The sequence below is a fragment of the Hyperolius riggenbachi genome, chromosome 2 (assembly GCF_040937935.1).
Source record: "Hyperolius riggenbachi isolate aHypRig1 chromosome 2, aHypRig1.pri, whole genome shotgun sequence".
Taxonomy (NCBI): Eukaryota; Metazoa; Chordata; class Amphibia; order Anura; family Hyperoliidae; genus Hyperolius; species Hyperolius riggenbachi.
Genome location: NC_090647.1, coordinates 273,797,869 through 273,821,689, shown reverse-complemented (window position 1 = coordinate 273,821,689; position 23,821 = coordinate 273,797,869). Strand labels below are relative to the sequence as shown.

Here is a 23,821-nt window from a genome sequence, read left to right as displayed (position 1 = left end):
GATTAAAAGGTCACTTGGTTGATAATATAGTTTTTAAAGGCCCAACACATTTTCTATCTTCTATTAATGCAGTCAGATGTGCAAGACGCTAGTTAACATCCACCATGAGTACAAAGTTTCTCACCTGCTTTGTGTAGGTGAGCTTCAGTGCAAGATTTAGATGCTTTTGCTAGAAGCTCCCTTCATTAAGTCTAATGTCAATATGCTGTCATGTGGATAGTCACCAGAAAAGGAGGTCTTCAAGCTAAATTTAAGATGACCCCAACGGATTTAGGACATGGATTTAAGATGTAGATTATGGTGAGGACATTAAAGGAAACCTAAAGTGAAAGTAATGAGCCCAGTTTAACTTACATAGGTCTTCTTCCTGCCCCCCTGTATTCTTTCTGGTGCCTGCCACTGTTATGTTCTGTCCCATTAAGCTGCTCTCCACTCGAAAAGCTGCATATGCGGCCTATGCGACCCACCTCCTTAATTTCGTTCCTTTGGCCGGGAGTTCTGTTCTTGCACAGTTTGTATAAATTGCAACTGTGCATACAGCAAATGCTCCTGACCACAGGAACACAATCAAGGAGGCGCATGGCCGCACAACTGCAGTAGCCGGCGACTGGCTCAGTCACCCAGCTTTCGGAGGGGCACAGCTTTCAATGGAACAGAGTGGGACTGGAAGAAGCTCCAGGTAAGTAACAGGGCACATTACTTTCATTTTAGGTCTCCTTTAAGAATAACTTTTTCTTAACTTAAAGAGACTCTGTAACAAATTTTTCAGCCTTAGTTCTTCTATCCTATAAGTTCCTATGCCTGTTCTAATGTGCTCAGGCTTACTGCAGCCTTTCCTAATTGCACTGTCTCTGTAATAAATCTTATCTCCTTTCCTCTGTCGTGTCTGTCGGGCTAAGGCTTGAATGTGTGGAAAGTGCAGGGCTGCTTGTGATTGGATAGAAGCGATACACACCCTCTGCAGGCCCCCTGCACACTCTGTATGACTCACACACTCTGTTTATGTGAGCCTATTACAAGCTGGTTAGTTTGTTTGTAAACACTGCCTAAAACTGTTAATTGCAAGCCAGGATTGCAGCAGAGAGTGGCAGAAACAGCACAGAGGGGCACAGGAGAAAATAAGGAATAGAATGGTATGCTTTTTAGTGTAAGAATATTAGAGTACAGATTCTCTTTAAAGAAATTACTTTATTTTTTTTTTAACTATTTGCAGGAATGACTAAGGAGTAATAGCATACTAATTATTCTCCATATGGAAACAGATATGAAGAAGCCTCTTTCTTAAAGGGATCTTTTTATATACCTCAAATAAGAACTTATAATTAAAAAATAATTTTAGAATACTGACAAGAGAAGTTATAAGTAGTGTGATGAATAGTACGAAAGAAAGCATGTAAAAAGCAAGAGAAATGTCCCATTATATTGTCTAAAAGCAGCTTCCTACCACTCAAGCAGGTACATTTAATGGGCTATAAAATCTGTAATCATTTAGGCATCACAAATCTTATGTTGGTAACTGGATCAAATGGTAAACTGTGTACATTAAAAGGCAAAGGTACACTTGCATGACTTAAGGTTTTTTTTTCACTTGGAATGGCATCAGACCCTCTGAATTTACTTAAGCATGTGTCTAAAGTGTTATAATGGCTACCAAACATTTATATACAGTTTTGTGTTTTCAGTTTTTGACTTAATATACATACACGTGTTAGATTCAACTTGACTAAAGCAGCCAATAATGGTTGTCTCTGCTGAAAATGTAGTGTGTATACAGAGGCTCCCCACCTCCCTCAGCACATTGGCAAGCTATTCTCCAGGCAGATTCACTTCACCGCCTTCCTAGTACACCAATCTCTGCTGGGCCTTATACATACATACATACATACATACATGGATGTAAGATAACATTCACTTTTCAGAAAATATATACCAAAAGTTATTGTAGCTTGGATAAACACATCTGTAGACATTTATTCATGAGCGCATTTACCTATGAATTGCTGCAAATAGATCCTCAGTAGTGCGAGGCCTGTTAGGTGACAAAAAGACTTCATCATCCATCTGGGAATCTTCACTCATTGGTGACATTAGAGAGTCTTCACTTATTGAGGATTCTGCACAAAATTAGGAAACAATTCATTTGCTATGTATAATTGTTATACAAAATAAAGCATAGCTATTAGAAACTCCTAAATGAAATAGTTTTGAAGTATTGAATGCAAGTTTCAAAAGTACAATTTCTGTAGATAATATCAAAAAGGTTTTCTATTTATGTATTTATTTATTCTATTTACAAAGCGCCAACATATTACACAGGATGTTCTTATGGACGGACTGAGAGGAGGAGACCAGCCAATGCCTCCTTGCCCATTATCGACATTCCTCTCAGTCAAATATTACGGGGTGCAGGACAGCGATAATAATGCATACCACACATACAACATGATTACAAGCACTAAAATGAACACTTCGTTCTGAGGTACTTTTTAAATGGGTGGAAATCTCACATCCAATTTGGACTTTCTCTCTTCTGATCAGGTACAAACTGCCAAATGGGTGGACTGACACTACAGCATTTAATGCCTTTGAACTGCACAGTGCAAACTACTCAGTCAGCAGCAGTTCAAACTCCTACAAAATTGGACACATGACTTCTATATTTAGATAAAACAGAAATTTAAGCTGTGTTTTTTTGCACTACTTAATTGGATCATGAGGCTACAGAAACAGTTTTATATTTATTAAAATTAGTATTCATTTATAAAGCAACAACATATTCCATGTGCTATACAGCATAAGAAACAAACATGACGTACATAATACGAACAATGGAATACACAATTTTTATTTTTTTTTACTTTTAAAGTTGTTTGATAAGCACTAGGTGATTATTTCAAAGCACTCCCCAGCTAGTGCAATGCATTTTACAAAAAAAAATAAAAATAGAATATTATTTGTCCTTAGTTATTGCTGGTTAGGGTATCAGAATCTCAAACTTGTGGTTCTAATTGAACATATACACAAATGTTATAAGCCAGCTTTAGCAATTTGTGAAATCTGGCTCCCAGCATCTTACCAGCATCCCAAATATTTGATGTGTACTTACACTTGCCAGTAACTTTTGTAGCTACATTATAACAGTTAAGGTAAATAGTTTTTAAAGTGGACCTGAGCTCTAATATTGAAGTTTGAGGACACAGTAATGGAAGTAGAGGCATACTGATATTTGGCATGCATGTACAAAACATTCAACGTATCGGTAAAATGTGGTAATTGATACACCAATATATTAGCTTCCCAAGCATACCTTCCAGTGCAGAAGATGGTATGTGTTCACTTAGGAATTATAGGAACCAGGATCCTTAAAACTCTCAACCTCCTGCAGCTTTTAAGAACTAACTGTAGTTCACAGGATGATTATTTTTATAACGAAAAAGCTACCACAGACTAAGGCCCCGTTCAGACTATGTGCGTTCCTAGCCATTTTTACACAACGCATACGGGCAGACTTTGCGCATAGTAACGGCTACTAATGTTTTCTAATAGCCTCGTTCACATGTATGCGTATGAGACACATACATTTCTCATCCGCATTGCTGCACACAGTTCTGTGCGTCATGCACAGAAACGGACACAATGAAATTCTATAGATGCGTATCAAAAACGCGTACTATTGCGTTTTTAGCGTATGTTTCCCTCTGCGTTTCCCATAATTCTTTTCCATTTCCTGTGTGACGTGTGTGTGCAAAACGCAATAAAAAACGCATTTGAACGCATAATTAAATTTATATGCATTCTGCAAACGCTGACAGTCTGAACAGAGCCTAAGTAACTAAGGCTGCAGAAAATTCAACTTTGCTGTTTTCCTATTTTAATAACATTCAGGGCCACTTTAAACACTGTTGTATGAACATTGCTTATCAGCATAACACGTGTAATACTGGCTGATCAAATTACAATATAAAATAACTGTAAGTGAAAGACAATATATAAAATGTAACCTTTCCAGGAGGCATCATCCATGCTTTCTGATGTATCATCTGTCCTGCTGTCATCTGAGGCACTTTTGGTTGGAATACCTGATACAGATTCATATTCCTGCTCTGGACATTTGTCACTGAGTGGAGTTAAAGTGGAGATCTCTGATTCAAAGCTGAGAATATTTCCAGGCACTTTGTCACTTTTCCTTAAGAGAGTCGCATTGCTGAACAACTGAGGTCCCTCAGCAACATTGTCTTGCGCATCAAGCCCAGTTTTCCATCGTCTGAAAGGTTCTGATATGGTAAATTGTTCACTTTTTATTTGTAAGTCTTGATCTGTTTTGATGTGCCCTTCTTCTTTAGTCTTTTGATCATTTGGACTATCACCAGGACTGTTAGAATAATCTTGTACATATTTGGTAATTGTTTCTGGGTTGGCTGTGAAAATAGTCTCCTCTATGATTTCCTCTGGGCGATATTTGTGTGGCTTTTCTGTTTCATCTTCCTTAGTTCTAGTGATAAAAGGTTGTGAAACATCAGGTTTATACAAACCATGTCCAGTAAACAGGGCAGTTGCCTGAAAATATGCTTCAGGGCTTGTGTCCACTGGTGAAGCATCAATATAAGGAAGCATGGCTTCTTCGGTAGAGAACTGTCGCAATATTGATTTCTTAGCTGCTGGTACAGTTGTTTTCTCATGAGGATATGTATCAACAATTATTGTAGGATCCTGGGTACATAGGATGTTAGTACTTTCCTTATGTCTAGAGTCTCTGTGGTGCTTTACAGATCTCAAGTGCACAGATTTCAGCACTGAGGGTGTTATGGCAAGGGCTGGTGATGACGTTTGATTCAGATCCTCTTCTGACATATTTTGATTGGCATGACTGAAAGCAGTTACCTGTGGTCTGTATGGCAATGGTTTGTGTATTACGTGAAGAGCACTTAGGTCAAGATGAGTAGGAGGTATAGTTGGAAGTTCTAGTTCTTTGCTTAAGAAAATATTGCCAGTCCTTAAAGGATGCTGTAGAGAGGATTTCCGTTCCGGTACTTTTGGCTTTCTTCTACTACCCCCAGGTGACAGTGGTCCAGAGAAGAAAGGTGTAGGGAAAGATGAAGTAGGTGTTTCTGATTGGCTGGAGTAGCCGCTCGATGGTGACGCTAATCCTGCCAGCTTTTCTGGTGAGGCTAATTTGAATTCATTCTCAACTGAGGGAAGTGAAGGAGTGGTGGCTCCAGATTCAGGTTGTGAATTTTGTGACTCTGAACTTTCTGGTGACTTAATGCATTCTATGACAGTTGTACCCGTAGCAGTGCTTGAGTTTGATAAAGACCTGTAAGGATCACTTGATTTCAAGTCATTTAGCATCCATAGATCTGCATAGTGAGGTTGTTCACTACCCTCATCTTTAAATGTTGCAGTATCTGTGGTGTTAAATTGTGAACTCCTTAAAATCTGTTCATCTTGGCCACCCCAAGCAATATCCTGCTGATTTGGTGGGGATGGGTTTTCCACTCTACAAGGTGCATTGGAAATATCAAGTGGCAGCTTCATTTCCCTGGAAGTGTGAAGCACTTGTTGTGCACTTGTTATCTTTGGTTCTTTCTTCTCAAGAACATCTGTCTGGTTGTCATTTTTCAAAGATGAGCCTCGTTTTGGTGGTGGTGGCTTTGCCTTTGGTTTTTTAAATGATACGTTCTGCATTTCTTGTTTTCTGTTATCCACATAATGCTGCCAAACACCATCTGTATTCATAGATGAAACACCAATGTCTTGTTGGTTCTCAGTCCCTGATGGTGCATAGTTACAAATATAACTTCTGTTAACATTAAGACCACAGTCAAAATGCATGGAGGTATAGTATCCTTCAGTGTCCACGGAGAAATGAGATCCTGTATCTGCTTTCTCTGAGGCAGGTTTCTCAAGAAAACTATCGTACGTCCCCATACTAGTAAAACTATGGCAACCTAAGCCATCTCCCTTTAAATGTGGTGGGCTGAAATCTGGGCGACATGAAGCATCATGGTGATGGTGAAGATAATTCCATTCATTATCACTTGTGTTGCTGTTATTAGGATCATCAAGCAAATCTGCAACTGTGGATGTGAAGGAGCTTGCCCTGTGTACTCTAAGGCTGACTAAGTGGTCATCATTATACGGTTCAATACTAAAGATGTTTGATTCTTCACCAGCGTTTGGAGCTGTATTTAAAGATAACTCAGAGTCACAATGTGAAGAGCCAGTTAAGGGAGGAGATGCAGCTGGAGGAATGGTTTCTGATGTTTGGGATGGACATGTTGAACTACTTCCACTCCAGTTCCCACTGGATGACTGATGATCATCTTTCTGATCTATATGGGTGCTCAGCAATACTCCTGTGGCAGAAATTGAGTGAACAGGGCTTCCAAATGTGTCAGAGTTTGAGGATATGTCACAACTGCCTGAATCGGCCATTCTTGAAAGTCTTGACCTTCCTCTTTCATTAAGTGGAGGGCTATGATGGGAGTACGATAACCCTAAAGGCTGGTGTTCTGGGGAGTCTTCACTATTCATTGGGTCTTCTTTCTTCATCAGCATCCTCTCACTGGTTATATAGCAGTCATCTTTATAACCAGTAGACTGTGCACTTCTGTCATGATCATTACTTGCTCTAGCACCTTCTCTAGGAAGACTTCGTGAACGAATCCGGTTGGACACTGTTGCTGTGAACATCTGATCACCACTCTCTGCCAAAGCTGCAATGTTTCCTGCAGAATGGGAGAGTGATGCTGCCACACCCTGGCCCCTCTGAGCTCTAATTCTCCTTCTTGATGGAGCAGCAATGAGAATATCCTCCGTTTGGCACTCCGTATCTCTGGTTCCAGATCTTCTGTTTGAGTTTACAAGATCAGGGTTATGAACTATAACATTCCGTTCCCGTGCTACAGGTGACTCATCTGAATCTATGACAGAAAAGATAAAAATAATTTATTCACATTATTGGGTTGTTTTATTCAACTACATAATAGCATTATTTTTAATAGAAGGTATTACAGTGGATGCTGACAGAACTATATGTCACGGTTGATGCAAATATCTCTATGACTATAATCTTCTTCCTTGTGTTGGAAGCCAAGTACTCTTACTTAAACTAAGACTGTTCCACATATAAAGTAGAATGTTGCCAATGTATAGAAATTGAAAGTGTTTATCAAAGATTATGAAATCCATACATTATAAAACAATCAAATCAAGTTTGCAGAATTAGACTAAAATGTTACAGGTCCATTATAGCTTTTGTTTCCTTAAAGTGTGCCTTAGATGGGCTTACTAAAAGAATTGATACTTGCTGGGGGCTTCCACCAACCGGCATGCGCAGAAGAGCCTGACTGGTGTGGCTGAGCCAGTTACCGGGACCAGGAGAAAGGAGGCACTCGGGAGGACAGCAAGGGACAGATCAGTGCTCATGGGGCTGGAGGAAACCACGGGTAAGTATCAAATCTTTTAGTAAGCCCATTACTGGTTTATTTTAAGACCACCAGTCATAGCTACATAATAGAAATGATGAGTATGGACTGTTTATTGTTCCAATTGTCTAGAAATTGAGCAATTTAACTAATAGGTTTCCTGTTTACTAAAATAAGTATGTACTCCGAGAACAATTTGCACATCCTCCAGTTAAGTAGACTTGTAGAGGAGATCTTGCACAATTAACGGTAGGAATCAAATGTGGCTTAATCATCAAGTAAGTTGCCATGACTCTTTAACTTTAATCACTTCACCTCCAAGGTTTTTCCCCATAAACACCAGAGCAATAGCACTCCTTCCATCCATTTGCCTATAACTTTATTACTACTTATCACAACAAAACAATCTATATCTGGTTTTTTCACCACCAATTAGGCTTTCTTTGGGGGGTACTTTTTGCTAAGGATTATTTTATTCTAACAACATTTTAACAGGAAAAATACGAAAAAAATGGAATAAATTCATTATTTCTCAATTTTCGGCCATTATAGTTTTAAAATAATGCATGCTATTGTAATTAAAACCCACACATTTTATTTGCCCATTTGTCCCTGATATTGCAACGTTTAAAATGTTTCCCTAGTACAATGTATGGCGCTAATACATTGTTTAAAAAATAAAGGTGCATTTTTTCAGTATTGCATTCATCCCTAATTACAAGCCCATAATTTAAAAAGTAACCGTAATGTACCCTCTTGACATACATATTAAAAAAAGTTCAGTCCCTAACGTAACAATGGATTTTTTTATTGTAATATTTTTCTTTTTTGTTCTTGTACCCCAACATTTTTTGGGGAACTATTCGAGAGTGTGGGCCAGGGGTTAATTTAAAATGTGTAAAACGATCAATGTATGTACAGTATTTTATTGAAAAAAAAATGTAGATGCGATTTTATTTTTGGCCACAAGATGTGCTCTCTTTCTGATGCGTACTATTAGTACGCAAACTGGAAGCACTGCATGGACGGGATTTATGAATGGTGGTGCCATCTAAATAGACGGCTGTGGTCATTCACATGGGGACTTAGATCAATGAAGGGGAACTGTGTTCCCGTTCACTGATCTCCCGGCGAACGAATGGCGGCGATAACGAGTGTGAAGGGGGGGGGCAAGCGGGAGCTCGCAGCACTATGCAGTATCTATGTCCCTGTTTACCAAACAGGGACGTAGATACCAGAGCTGGGACAAGGTCCTCCAGCACCCAAGGCTGAGACACCAAAGTGCGCCCCTCCATCCCTGTCACCCCAGCCATCACACACTGGTTGCTATTAGACTAAGAAGCGCCACAGGGCCCACAACCTCCCCAACACCTTAATATCTAGTTATCTGGCTTGCAGTCACTGCCATGTATCCCCTTTTCTTATTTCTTTCTGCTTCAAACACAATTAGGAATTACAGCTGAACGAATTGTGCGCCCCCTCTTACACTGCGCCCTGAGGCTGGAGCCTCTCCAGCCTATGCCTCGGCCTGGCCCTGGTAGATACTCATGCCGAGGGAGGGGAAGTGGTTAAATAAATATAAAAAAAAAAAAGTCAAACCTATTTCCTGTTGCACTCTTCTGGGAATTCCTGATATGGTTTTTCGCCTCCTCAGCTTCCGTCTCCGCTGCAGAACAGACTGTGAATGAACTAATGAGCAACGTATGCTTGCTTCTCTGTCAAAGCCAACACCTGTGAACAGACACAACAGCCATGTTAGTTCTGCACTGATTGCTATTTGTGGTGTGTTATGATTCTAACATTAATAAGTGAAAGAAATATCCACACACTTTACTTAGTATACATTTTGTAAAGTATTATTATGGTTTGGATTATGGTGGCCGTAAATGATTCAATTCTTTCTTTTTCTTTCGAATTTCGTTTTTTGATCAAATAATCTGACAAATCGAACAAATACACCATACACTTATGATTGATTTTTTCCAAAAATGTCAGAAAAAAAGTTAGAATAAAGCATTCCTTTTTTATATTTTCAGATTTTATTTGAAAAATTCAAAAACAATTCTTGATAAAAAATATATTTTTTGTACAATTAATTTTTATTGGAAAAATAAATGGAAAAATTGATTTGATTTAATTGTATCATGTATGGCCAACTTTAGACCTGCCTATAATCATGATATTTATAAAACAAACAGATAAACAAAGAAGGTGTGATATTTAGTGCTTTTTGTATTGAGAACCCTAGTGGACGAGTTATTAAGAAGCAATGAGTTAATAATATATAAAGCATATTGCAATTGCAGCATTCCATAATAACTAATTTATTTTTAAATACTCCACATTTTTCAAATATTTATCAATTTGAACTAATGTTTACGTAACCCAATCTTTTTCCACTATGTATTGCACACACTGATGAATTCAAATGAGTCTGCCCTGAGGGAGGCTTTTGTCTGTCTTCCTTCCTGTCCCATCCTTCTTTTTCACTGGCAATCAGCTCTTGAAGGAGAGAAGGGGAGTGGAGCAACTGTTGCTATTGGGTAGAGTTCAACTTGCTCTAGACTCCTGTGAATTGCCCACAGGACAAATATAAATAATATAATGTAGCTAAGTTAACTACAGGAGACAAGAGGTGTAGCAGAGGAGATGCTGCTGGTGGGTGTTTAGCTCACTAATGAGAGACCCTTAGAGGGCTACATCATCATCATCATCTCCCATACTGCATTGGGATGTTTAGAAAGGTTGGCCCAGGGAAAAAATACTAGAATTCAGAAATCAGTTACTATGGGGTCCATAGTCTTAGGTAAAACAGGTATTACTGCTTTTGTGTGTTGACAAAACCTATTGATTTCTTGCTGACAGGCACCATTTCCAGGCATGGTACTTACATATGCGACAATGCCTTAAGGCCTGATTTTGCCCTGAGAATTACATTATTTCATTCTGATCACCTATTTAAAATATTACCTCACCTTACAAATTTGATTCTATAAAAAGCGCAGTGAGATAATACATTTTATATAGCATGTATTTCTGTTTTTTACCACATGCCTACACATTATAAAATCTAAAAGCATTGCTATGTCTCTGAAATGGACTACAAGCAATTATATTGTGACTAAGCAATCCATGAACAACACAGTTGCATGTACAGCTACAACATGCTCCATTTTTATGTATGCTGCTGGGAAGATAACATGAAAGAGTATGGGCCCAATTTTTTCTCCTATGTTTTCTCCTAGGTGATACTCCACATCTTATAAATAAAAAGCCACCAGCAAGCATGAAAATACCTTTTGAAAATAATTCTGGCAGTACTTTTTCAACTACTTTTTCAATTGCAGAGTGCTGAAAAGTTATTTTAAACAGAAGATGAAAAATATCTCCTAGGAGAAAAGTTTGGAGACAAAGTGAATTGGACCGGGCCCTATATGTATTGCAGGTACAAGGTAAGTATATAAACCAGTGCTCCACTAGCCATTTATCACATCAATAGCGTCATTCATTGATTTTAGTGAGTTATTTCGTGAATATGAATTCACACATGGAATTAGCTTCATAAACATGAAACAAATGTAGAGTTACATTTCACTTATTGCTGCAGACAAAAAAGGAAAACATAAATCACATCTGCAACCATTCTAGTGTGGCGTTTTAGAAATAGCAGTATTCCTAAGTCAGTAAAGTAACCAAGATTCCTTTTTTGCAAGTAAAGCTGATGAAGATAAAAATACAATACTTCATGGCATTGCATTACACTGTAATACTCACGCTGAAGTGAAGTTATTTAAAATGTGAGAAACATTGATCCTGTTAAATATGCTGCTTGTTATTTGGATGGAAATTAGCACTCTTATCGCTCAGGACATGAATTATATATTAATATTAGGACACCAGAAGGTGATATGAACTTTCCTACCTTTAAGGCACCACTGGAATACAAGATTGCTTTCCTACAGGATCAGACAACAGTTTCAATGAGCAACACTGACATACGAAAGTGCACCATTCTGCTGTCAGCTTCCATGTGACAATCAGATGATTTTGTAAACTCACTTCCTATTGTGGGTTATTTCAAAGACTGTTTTTGTTCAGAAATTGATACAGAAAATGGATGGTAAACACCACAACCCTCATGACATGAACCATTTCATTGCAAAACAAACTATAAAGCATTCCTTATTATTTCATTATTGGTTCAGGGTTGTTCCATTACTTTTAGTTAGTTCCATATCCATATAAAAATAGTAAATATAATACGACATAATTGTTCTGTTTCGAATTCCCGCTTTATGTGTGAGGCATACTCCAGAAGACCCAGTCTGTATAGCAGTACAACTCCACACTGATTTAGAAACCTCCACAGGCAGTTTACTCGATGAAATAATGACTCCAAGTATAATCTGTAGTATCTTTACTTGCGTTGAAAGCATACAAAGATGTTTTTTTAGAGCATATTCATAGGTAAAAATACGATGCGACTACAAGCACAGCAGGATCTCCTCACTAACTGAACTCAACTGTTGCAGAAACATCTAGACAAGGCTGTTGAGCAGGGAGTTACAGTTGGGAAATGCTAAATAACTAAATCTTGCAGGGGGACTGGAATATACTAATACAAAGAATATAAATAATGTTAAATAACATTAAAGGAGGCTATTGTGACAGCACACTCCCCGCTTGGTATCAGTAGATACCACTATATATAATACAATTTAACATTGAAAACTATAAGTATAATTAAGACTTGTAGAGAAGAGAGAAAACAGAAAACATAAACATTCATTCTTGAATGCAGATCTTTGAAGAATCTTCCATCACTGGAGAAAGGATGTAACTCAGTAGACTCGAAGGCATATCAGGCTGTTCCCTTGGATCGAGTAGATAAGACATCTTCATTTGAAGGCAAGAGTAAGACTGTCTCCGTGATAGGTCTAAACAAAGTCTTAACACTACCATTTCTTGCTGTCTTCACTTTCACCTTGCGAACCTTTCCATCATCGCTAGTGATTGCCTTTATAAAGTGATCATTCATATCGGGTTTGTTCTTCAGAATTTTTTTAAGTGAAGTTAGCCTAGAAATAACTTGTTTCTTGTTATTTGGAAGTCTAATTCTTGGTGAACGAAACGGTAAAGGAGCTACCCAACTGTTAGTTTCATCCTTGAAGAATTCATTATTCAAGATGTTTATGAACTCTTTATCCTCAATGGAAGGAACTGTCTTATTGTCATCACGAGTTATTTGGAATATAGTGTCACCAAAGTCTTGATGAGAACTGTTCTTACAACTGATTTGCTTTTGTACATCGCATGAAGTCTTTAAACTGAAACTCTCCTGAACTTGAAAGTTAAAAGGATGTTTAAGTGAATGAAAGGTGCATTCAGATTCTCTGACGCTGGTCTTGCATGAGAACACATCATAAGACTCTTGAAATGTATTTAAGCAAACATCTCCTATTATGACCCATCCAAAATCTAATTTCTGTGCATAAGGGGCATCATTTGGTCCATTGCATTGTTGTCGCACCTTATGGACTCTTGGGATATCTCTGCCTAAAAGAAGGAGAATCTTTGCATCATCATCAAGCGGTGGAATGTAACTGGCTATGTGTTTCATATGAGGATGATAAAGAGCCGCTTCTGGTGTAGGGATCTCTTCTCGATTGTTTGGCAACTGATCACATTCGATAAGTGTTGGAAGTGAAAATTCTGTGTTTCCATACTCAGATGCTACCACAAAACCATGTGCTCTTCTTCCAGATATCTTAACCAGGCCTGAGCAAGTTCGTAAAGTATAGGGCCAGGTTTCTCCTTGAATATTAAACACGTTGAAGAATTCTGGACTTGCTAATGAACGATTGCTCTGGTCGTCAAGGATAGCATACATCTTCACTGCGCTCTGTGGTCGTCCTTCTGGATATACCTTGACCAGACATATTTTACTGCATGACTTTCTGTGGAATCCTTCTTCACATACCTCAGTACATTTTGTGGATACAGATGCTGTCATTTCCTCAGTACTCTCCCCGCCATAACTTGGTGTGGTCTTTGAGGCTTGAGCAGTTTGAAACACTTCTTTGGGAGAACTAGGATGATAAGCCGTTATGTGTTTATCACTGTTGCAGTCAAAACATTTGACAGGAACTTTACAGTCTTTAGCAAAGTGGTCTGTAGATGCACAACATCTATAACAAATATCGTGTTCTCTGAGGAAAGACTTGCGCTCTTCAAAGGGCATTTGTTTAAACACACGACAATTTCTAAGAGGGTGTGGCTTGTTATGAATAGAACATTGATACCTAGGATCATTTTCCTTGACTTGCTGTGGTTTAAAATCAGAGTCTTGAGAACTTGAGAAGATTCCAGTATTCTTGACATAGATAGAGTTCCGTGAGTCCTTAAACTTGCCTTGAGTATCGCAATTTAAAGGTGTTGAAGGAAGAACTGTAGTATCAAAAAATAAAAAGCTTGGGTCATTCTTTACAGTAGCTATGTCTCTAATGAATTTGGAGAAAAAAGAAAAAGGTGGAAAGGATACTTTATAGTCCTGTTTATATTTAGATCCTTTCTTTGCCCATTCACTCTGAATATTCGGTGGCAACTTCTGTACAATTGGGTTTACACCATGAGCTGTATCCAAGTAGACAAGACCTGGAAGGTGTGGGTCTGCCTTGGCTCTTTCTACTTCAAGAAGAAGGTCGCTTAATTCTTGAAACTTGTGGTTGTCCTTGTTAGACAGTTTTGGGAAGTTTCGAAGTCTCTTGAATAAGGCAAGCTCAATAGCTTCAGAACATCCATAAACTCTCTCTAATCTCTCCCAAACTATGTTAAGACCCGTTGCTGGATCATCGCAATGAACAGATTTCAGTCTTTTAACTTGTTCTGATGACTGCGGTCCCAACCATTTGATAAGTAGGTCAAGTTCTCCTATAGGTTCAATCTCCAGGTTCTGGATTATAGTCTTGAATGTAGCTCGCCAACCTCTGTAGTTTTCTGGTTGATCATCAAATTTCGTTAGTCCAGAGTTAAGAAGCTCTCGGCGAATCATATACTTGCCAACTTCTTCAATTTCAGACTTTTCTGATTTTATTTCTGTACGTGGAAATGCGTCACCACTGCAGACAGTATGTGGCTTGTGCTGTTCCAGTGGTGATGGAGAGAATGGAGATGCAGATGCGTTTACTCCAGGCGAGGGTTTGATCTGTGTGATGTTTGGAGCATGGGAGCTTGAAAAAGACTGTGTTATGAGATTCATGGGATTTGTTCCAATTGGTTGTGATATTTCTTTGTGATTATATCTTGCTGAGGTCTGACAAGGTGTATAGATTTGTTCTCTTGGACTTGTAGTGTTGGACAGCATAGCAGAATCCTTCAAAGGTACAGTGTTAAACTGAGATTCATGTTTTAACGATATGCATTCTGGCTGCTTACTTGCTGAACAGGTAGGTGCAGAGACTTCAGCTGTATGTAGGGGAGTATATCCATTGTTCTGGTTCAGAACAAATTGCAAAGTTCGTTTAGCAGGATCGTCAGCAGACTTTAAAATAGGGTAATTCATTCCTTCTTCCTCTTCCACAGCTTGTTCGAAGACCTTTAACCTTGCTAGAGCTGCTGCTTCTTCTCTTTTCTTTTGCAGAATTTCTAACTGGGCCTCTGTCTCTGCCTGCACACGTGTTGCTTCTGCCTGTGCTTCTGCCTGCACACGTGTTGCTTCTGCCTGTGCTTCTGCCTGTTTGCGTGCTGCGTCTGCCTGTTTGCGTGCTGCGTCCGCTTTAAGAGTCGATTCTTGTTCAAAGCAATAAGATTGTGCTTTCGCAGCCTCTGCTTCTGCACGGGCTTTAACTAACTGAATGCTTAATGATGACCTCTGGGAGAGTGACTGCAGCGATTTGCATGATCTAGTAAATCTGTGAGAGGTTGCTTGCACTGACGGTTTTTTTGAGTGTCTAGAAGAAATAGAGGTACAGGATGTAGTTTCGATCAAATTTGCTATCCTATTCTCTAACTGTAACTTGGCTTCCATAAACGCAACATGTCTCTGTTGATCAGCAGTGGTAAAGTCATCCAACTCTTTTGACGCTTGTTCTGTACTAACTTGCGATAGAAAGGAAGAATATTTTTCAGAGAGTTTCCTGTAATTTTCATATGTCTTCTTAAGTCTTGTAAGTGCATTGTTTAATTGCTCTCCATTACTGCCAGTCTTCTCAATATCAGATATGTGTTGCAGCGTTTTTATCCACAATTCAGACAGACTATGGAACATTCCTTCACTTTCTGCTTCATACCTCTCTCTTGTCTTTAGAGAAAGATGTATTGACCGCTTTGGTCTCTCAGGTAGTACAACATGTTTATCTGAATCATCTTGACCGAGCATTAATTCATCTTCCATGTTAATAGAATGCATAGAAATAGACATGCTCTATGGTTGCAGATATGATGCTTATGAATCTTATCACTGGGTGATTTTTTTTTTTTTTTTTTAAACTTAATAGCGATAGTCCCAAACAGAAGAAATGTACAATTTCTGAAGCAGTCTGTACTCACTGTATTCACTGTAGGAAGGCAGACAGGCAATTCTTGTACTTTTTTGCTGAACGTCTATTTACTCTTTGTAGATTTGTGTTTGAGGTGTAGCTAGGTAATCCTTTATCGTATTGCAGATCAGTCCTTTACTGATGAGATGACAGGAAATCCCATTACCTTCTTGCAGATATCGTATTTTTACTGTTCTGTTTCGAATTCCCGCTTTATGTGTGAGGCATACTCCAAAAGACCCAGTCTGTATAGCAGTACAACTCCACACTGATTTAGAAACCTCCACAGGCAGTTTACTCGATGAAATAATGACTCCAAGTATAATCTGTAGTATCTTTACTTGCGTTGAAAGCATACAAAGATGTTTTTTTAGAGCATATTCATAGGTAAAAATACGATGCGACTACAAGCACAGCAGGATCTCCTCACTAACTGAACTCAACTGTTGCAGAAACATCTAGACAAGGCTGTTGAGCAGGGAGTTACAGTTGGGAAATGCTAAATAACTAAATCTTGCAGGGGGACTGGAATATACTAATACAAAGAATATAAATAATGTTAAATAACATTAAAGGAGGCTGTTGTGACAGCACAATAATAATGGTCTGTATAAGATTTAAACCTTTGTACATTGAAGTAATGTCTAAAGTGTGTGTATTCTTTCTGTAATTTCTATCCGCATTTTAATATACAGCGGGATGCGAAAGTTTGGGCAACCTTATAAATCATTATGATTTTCCTGTATAAATCGTTAGTTGTTAAAGGGGCACTATTGCTAAATGTATCTATTTTAGACCCTTTAGCATACATATGTGTTGTTGGAGGATAGTTTTATCGCATTATGCACTCTTTTGCGAATGTTTTTGTTTTGCAAATTGATGCGTATTCATTTATTTCATTTCATAGATAAATATCTACCTGCTGCTTTCTCAGCTAAAAAAAATCCTTTAAAAATACTTTGCAGAAATGAAATAAATGACTACGCATCAATTTGCAAACAAGAGCAACACACGGCTACAGGGCTTGTGTGAGCTCTTTGATGCCGCCACCGCAAGCCTGCGCAGAGCAATAAGCCGGTCAGGTTACCATGGAAACAGACAACAAGTGTCCGTTTCATTGCCGGCAGAGGAAAAGGGGGTCCTTGGTGGCCGGGCAGCGTACACACAGCCACTCACAACATAGTACGCAGCACGGAGGAGGCTGCATCCATCTCTTTACGGCGGCTGCTGTAAGCTAAGTAACTGCTCGATAGAGAAGTTACAAGGTGGGCAAAATACATGAGATGGCAAGAGGGGTGGAAAATAATGGATACTCACTATACAGGACAAGATGCCTCCCTCTTTCAGAATGGTATAGGCTGCATTGGCGTCGGAAAGGTAAAACAACTGACGTCAAAGCATGTCTCTAAATGTTTATTGACAGAAAACAAAAACATTCGCAAAAGAGTGCATAATGCGATAAAACTATCCTCCAACAACACATATGTATGCTAAAGGGTCTAAAATAGATACATTTAGCAATAGTGCCCCTTTAACCTCCCTGGTGGTTAATTTTTTTTGCCACTCAAGCAAAAATCCTTTTTATTTTTTTTTATTTTTGTTTCATGTAAAGCTACCAGAGTGGTAGCTACATGAAACACCACTAGAGGGCGCATGTGTCCCTCTAGTGCGATCGTCGCCGGCATCAATAGCAAACAGGGGAACGCGTATATAACGCGCTCCCCTGTTTGGCTTCTTCTGTCGCCATGGCGATGATCAGAATGACGTCATGAACGTCAGCCGACGTCCTGACGTCAGACGCCTCCGATCCAGCCCATAGCGCTGCCCGGAACTCATTGGTCCGGGCAGCGCAGGGCCCTGGCAGGGGGGGGCCTCTTGCGCCGCTGTGTGCGGGCGATCGCCGCAGAGCGGCGGCAATCGAGCTGTACGCGCGGCTAGCAAAGTGCTAGCTGCGCGTACAGCATTTTAAACTGAGCAAATCGCCCCACCAGGGGCTGAGATATCTTCCTGCGCGGCATAGCCTGAGCTCAGCTCAGGCTTACCGCCAGGAAGGTTAAGATAAAAAATGTCAGTTAAATATATCATATAGGAGACACACACAGTAATATTTGAGAAGTGAAATGAAGTTTATTGGATTTACAGAAAGTGTGCAATAGTTGTTTAAACACAATTAGGCAGGTGCATAACTTTGGGCACTGTTGTCATTTTATTGATTCCAAAACCTTTAGAACTAATTATTGGAACTCAAATTGGCTTGGTAAGCTCAGTGACCCCTGACCTACATACACATGTGAATCCAATTATGAGAAAGAGTATTTAAGGGGGTCAATTGTAAGTTTCCCTCCTCTTTTAAATTTCTCTGAAGAGTAGCAACATGGGGGTCTCAAAATAACTCTCAAATGACCTGAAGACAAAGATTGTTCACCATCATGGTTTAGGAGAAGGATACAGAAAGCTGTTTTAGAGATTTCAGCTGTTTGTTTCCACAGTTAGAAACATATTGAGGAAATGGAAGACCACAGGCTCAGTTCAAGTTAAGGCTCGAAGTGGCAGACCAAGAAAAATCTCGGATAAACAGAAGCGACAAATGGTGAGAACAGTCAGAGCAAACTCACAGACCAGCACCAAAGACCTACAACATTATCTTGCTGCAGATGGAGTCACTGTGCATCGTTCAACCATTTGGCACATTTTACACAAGGAGATGCTGTATGCGAGAGTGATGCAGAGGAAAACTTTTCTCCACCCACAGCACAGAGTCGCTTGATGTTTGCTAAACCACATTTGGACAAGCCAGCTTCATTTTGGAATAAGGTGCTGTGGACTGATGAAACTAAAATTGCGTTATTTGAGCATAACAAGAGGCATTATGCATGGAGGAAAAATAACACATCATTCCAACAACTACCTACAGTAAAATATGGTGGTGGTTCTATCATGCTGTAGGGCTATGTGGCCTGTGCAAGGACTGGGAATCTTGTCAAAGTTGAGGGACGCATGGATTTCACTCAGTATCGGCAGATTCTGGAGACCAATGTCCAGGAATCAGTGACAAAGCTGAAGTTGCGCTGGGGCTGGATCTTTCAACAAGACAACAACCCTAAACACTGCTCAAAATCCACTAAGGCATTCATGCAGAGGAACAAGTACAACGATCTGGAATGGCCATCTCAGTCCCCAGAGCTGAATATAATTAAAAAACTGTGGTGTGAGTTAAAGAGAGCTGCCCATGCTCGGAAGCCATCAAACCTGAATGCACTAGAGATGTTTTGTAAAGAGGAATGGTCCAAAATATCTTAAACCAGAATCCAGACTCTCATTTGAACCTACAGGAAGCGTTTAGAGGCTGTAATTTCTGCAAAAGGAGGATCTACTAAATATTGATTTCATTTATTTTTTGTGGTGCCCAAATTTATGCACCTGCCTAATTTTGTTTAAACAACTATTGCACACTTTCTGTAAATCCAATAAACTTCATTTCACTTCTCAAATATCACTGTGTGTGTGTCTCCTATATGATATGTTTAATGTGCTTCTAAAATGGCCCTACTGCTTCTTAGGTGTGCATTTTGCCAGGTTCTATATGACAAAGCTCCACTGAATATGTGCTGTGAAAAGCTGAACATTCCTGCTCAGCTAGGGAAGTATAAGAATTTTTCCATTGCTCCATAAAAAAAAGAGACAAAAAAAATCCTTTCCTCTTGGAGCTATGCCAGCCTCAACTCAGGTACAGGAGCTGGTAATGACCAGAATGAAGCCTCACAAGTATAGGGGTTCCATCTGGTTATATACTAGCTTGCTATACACAACTTTCTGTGCAGATGCACAGGTTAATTACACAAAATTCATGTATTGGTGCCAGTTACAAAACAATCTACCAGTAACATCGCTGTGACATAGTATGTTAGATTTTGTCAGAATGCAAAAGTGTTGGCGCAATGTGTATCAACATTAAACATTTTTCATAGGATAGTTGTGGGAATGTCTTTGTACTTGAGTGCGGTAACACCTTGACCATCATATACATTGTTACTTCATGACAGATGATTATTTAAAAACAGGGAATATTAACCTTATTGGGACAGCTAAGCTGGTTCCCAGACTATAGTAAAAAAAATTCTGATTGAAAATGAATATGTGTAGATATAAGGGTTTGATAAACCTGTTAGCTATGCAGTACTGAACAGTATTACATGTGCAACCCATGATACAAACCAGGGTTATACCTAAACAGCCAGTGTTCATTGGCCTGTGCTAGTGAACACTCAGTGCTGCTGAGACTCATACCTCTGAGTAGCATTGATTAAACAAACCTAAAGAGTTATACTCTCTTGCCTTATCAAAACCACAGCCAGCAATACTGGCCAAAGTTACTTTCATTGCACAATCAATTTTGTTAAAATGGCTGCCCAATCACTAACTAACTGAAATACAAACCCTGTTTCTTATACTGTTCATATTAATAATCAATAGAGAATTAAAGCCAAACCCTAGAAATTATTTTAATTTTGGATAACATGACAAGAGGTTAAACCATCTTTATGATTTTATTGCTGTCCCCATCTGTTAAAAATTCCCCACCCTACCTGTCCAAACAGGAAGAAAGGAAATCCAATAATGACAGAGAGACAGCAATGAATGAAACATTTTAGAGTGGCAAGTCTTTATTACCATCCCTAGGTTCCTGTCTCCAGAGCTAGAAAAGCTGCCTGAAGGTCTTGCATTAAAACGTGAGATAATATATTTTCTATGTGGACCCCCATCACATACCAATAGTCACCCCCCCCCCCCCTTCTCCAAAATAAAACTCTTTCCTGTCCATTCAGAACGAACTATCTTTGAATATGTATACATACATATATATATATATATATATATATATATATATATATACTGTATATATAATTTTTTTTCTTTGATTAACACATTTTTTAAAATACTGACTGATACAGATTAGTGATTGCTGATAAATATATTTAAGATAAGTATATGTAAAGTAAGTACTCTACCAGAGACATTGATGGGTATAATGCATGATGTAATCACTTGGGAATCATGTTTCATTTTCTCTTCAGGGGTGGGCAAAGGAAGATCTTTATTCCAATTGGTTTGTTTATCTAGTGTTGATGGAACATTGGGAATTGGATTTTTCGGCCTTTGTCCTAAAATCAATTCATCTTCATCTTGAGGTGGATGAGCCTGGAAAATTTGCACACATTAAAACAACATTATAAATACCTGACAACATTTATTACATACAGGCAAACCTTTAATGACACATAGAGCCTCATTAATGAAGAGTATTCTAAACACAGTGGGGCAGATCTATCAAGACTGGTGCATAAAAGACAAGAGAAATAAATGGAGCAGTTTCAAAGTGTACACAATCAGAATGGAGGTTTCATTTGTCAATTAAAACATAATTTGTTGCTTTGGGAAACTCTTCAAGTCTTCCTCCAGTCTTCTCTGCCCCACTGTTGACATTTCCTTTCTGCTAATTATGTCAATGAGGCATCCATGTAGCATAAAAAGCAATATTTATATTCTCTTTAAGTGGTTAAAGGATACACGAGAGAAAAATAAAAAAATGGTGACCTACTTACCTGGGCCTTCTTCCAGCACCTTGAAGTCTCTGTGTCCCTCATCTCAGCTCTGCTGACAGCCATCCTTCTGTGGTTCCTTCCATAGCGACCGCCGACCCAGCCAGGTCAGCAGCTTCTGTGCCTGCGCAGAATGCTCCCAACTACATGAGCATGGCCCCAAGCTGCAGGTGCGTGCACTTGCACATAAGCACCGCTGGTGGCAGCCGCTACGGAGGGGACCACAGAACAGTGGCAGCCAGCGGAGCAGCGACGACGGACATAGAGACTTTAAAGAGACTCCGTAACAAAAATTGCATCCTGTTTTTTATCATCCTACAAGTTCCAAAAGCTATTCTAATGTGTTCTGGCTTACTGCAGCACGTTCTACTATCACCATCTCTGTAATAAATCAACTTATCTCTCTCTTGTCAGACTTGTCAGGCCTGTGTCTGGAAGGCTGCCAAGTTCTTCAGTGTTGTGGTTCTGCTATGAACTCCCCCTTCCAGGCCCCTCTATGCACACTGCCTGTGTATTATTTAGATTATGGCAGGTTCTCTCTGCTCTATTATCTTTTACAAGCTGGATAAATCCTCCTCTGAGCTGGCTGGGCTTTCACATACTGAGGAATTACATACAGGCAGAGCTGTCTGCACTCTGCAGGAAAAAACAGCCTTACACTTCAGTGGAAGATAGCTGCAGGGGGAAAGAAACACACAAATGATCTCTTGAGATTCAAAAGGAAGGGTGTATACAGCTTGCTTGTGTATGGATGTATTTTCTATGTGTGGACATACTGTACATCAACCTACTTCCTGTTTTGGTGGCCATTGTGTTTGTTTATAAACAAACTTTTTAAAACTGTTTTTAACCACTTTTAATGCGGCGGGGAGCGGCGAAATTGTGACAGAGGGTAATAGGAGATGTCCCCTAACGCACTGGTATGTTTACTTTTGTGCGATTTTAAACATACAGATTCTCTTTAAGGGGCAGGAGGAAGCCCCAGGTATGTAGGTCAGTATTTTTATTTTTCTCACATGCATCCTTTAAGCCCATGGCTTGTAGCATCAATATTTGTTTAATAAACCATATAAAGCATACATTATAGTTTGGCAAAAAAGCCCATTGTTAAAACTTGTAATGACAAAAATAAGGTTAAATAACAAACACAACACACAAAACGAGAAGAATAGAGCAGAAAGAACAAGTGTAAGTAAAGAAAGAATGGTCTCCCCTCTGCCCTTGCTGAAGAGGCAGATAAGCATTATGGAAGAAATACAACTCCACTGACCACTTTGCACAACACTGACTCATCAAATATGATAGTATATTACTGAATCCTGGTATCACCAATTCATTACATGGGCCTTTGAAAACCAGTTAATTATGAAATATCTACTGTAAGTCAGCACTACTTACTGCAGGGTAGTATTACTACATCATGTATTACGTGGTGCCTCTATTCATATTGACTTCACTGTGTGCTGTTACTCACTAATGCCGGCTCCCATCTGTCCTCAATTTACAAACTTCAAGCTCAGAGGGACATTAAAATAGTGTGGCTTGACACTTACCTTTCTGTTACTTCTTGGCCATATAAACTGTCACATAAAATTGGATTTTTTAATGTATCTCTGTGGGAAATCATGCAACTTTTATGTTTCCTTCCCTCATCTGCAGCCTTGTGTTCTTTCCCAGCAGACATGAATAGCTCATACAAACTTCAAGCACAAAAGACTGCGTTTCCTAGGTAACTTGGAGGGAGAAAGTTTGCTGCCTGGTTATGGAGGAAAGGCTAGATTTTGTTGCAGACTCTTTCCCTGCATTACAATAGGCCCCCGGATAATGAATATGTAGTAATCTTACTGCTGTATGATTAACTCATTTTATGTTTTAGTAGCCACATGTAACATAATGGTGGTCACTGGTGTCTCTCAACCACCATTACTGTGCTACAGCTCATTGGTTTTATTTGGTTTTTCATTTTCTTTATTTTCTTTCATTAGAATAATTCTATGAGCAACTTCTCTTAACAACTCCCAGCCCACACATGTGCATTTTGAGTCTCATATACAAACTTGTACTGATCTAATTTGCCCCGCAGTGCCTTATAACTCCCTTTGGGCAGGTTATAAACTCTCATATTCCTTACAGATTTTGTTTTTACCCAGAGAAAGCAGAAACTACAAAATTAAAAATAAAGGGGTTTACCATCGTACAGAAAAAGTGTATCCTTGATTTAGGCCATTTTTTGTGCCAGTTACAGAAGGAAGTTTTT

At 39.1% G+C, this 23,821-nt stretch overlaps 1 protein-coding gene across 4 annotated transcripts in view; it reads right to left on the bottom strand.

Moving 5' to 3' along the window:
* NHS (NHS actin remodeling regulator) overlaps nt 1-23,821 on the bottom strand; it is a 278,573-nt gene that overhangs the window by 1,150 nt on the left and 253,602 nt on the right. For 3 of the 4 annotated variants that reach the window (XM_068268699.1, XM_068268700.1, XM_068268701.1), the window contains 4 exons: nt 20,974-21,163; nt 9,027-9,158; nt 4,002-6,923; nt 1,991-2,114 (listed from right to left, as the gene is read on the bottom strand). In XM_068268699.1, the coding sequence (XP_068124800.1) occupies nt 1,991-2,114; nt 4,002-6,923; nt 9,027-9,158; nt 20,974-21,163 (3,368 nt within the window). Of the gene's footprint in view, nt 1-1,990; nt 2,115-4,001; nt 6,924-9,026; nt 9,159-20,973; nt 21,164-23,117; nt 23,257-23,821 lie in introns of those variants that run through there. The other variant, XM_068268702.1, reaches the window with a different exon arrangement.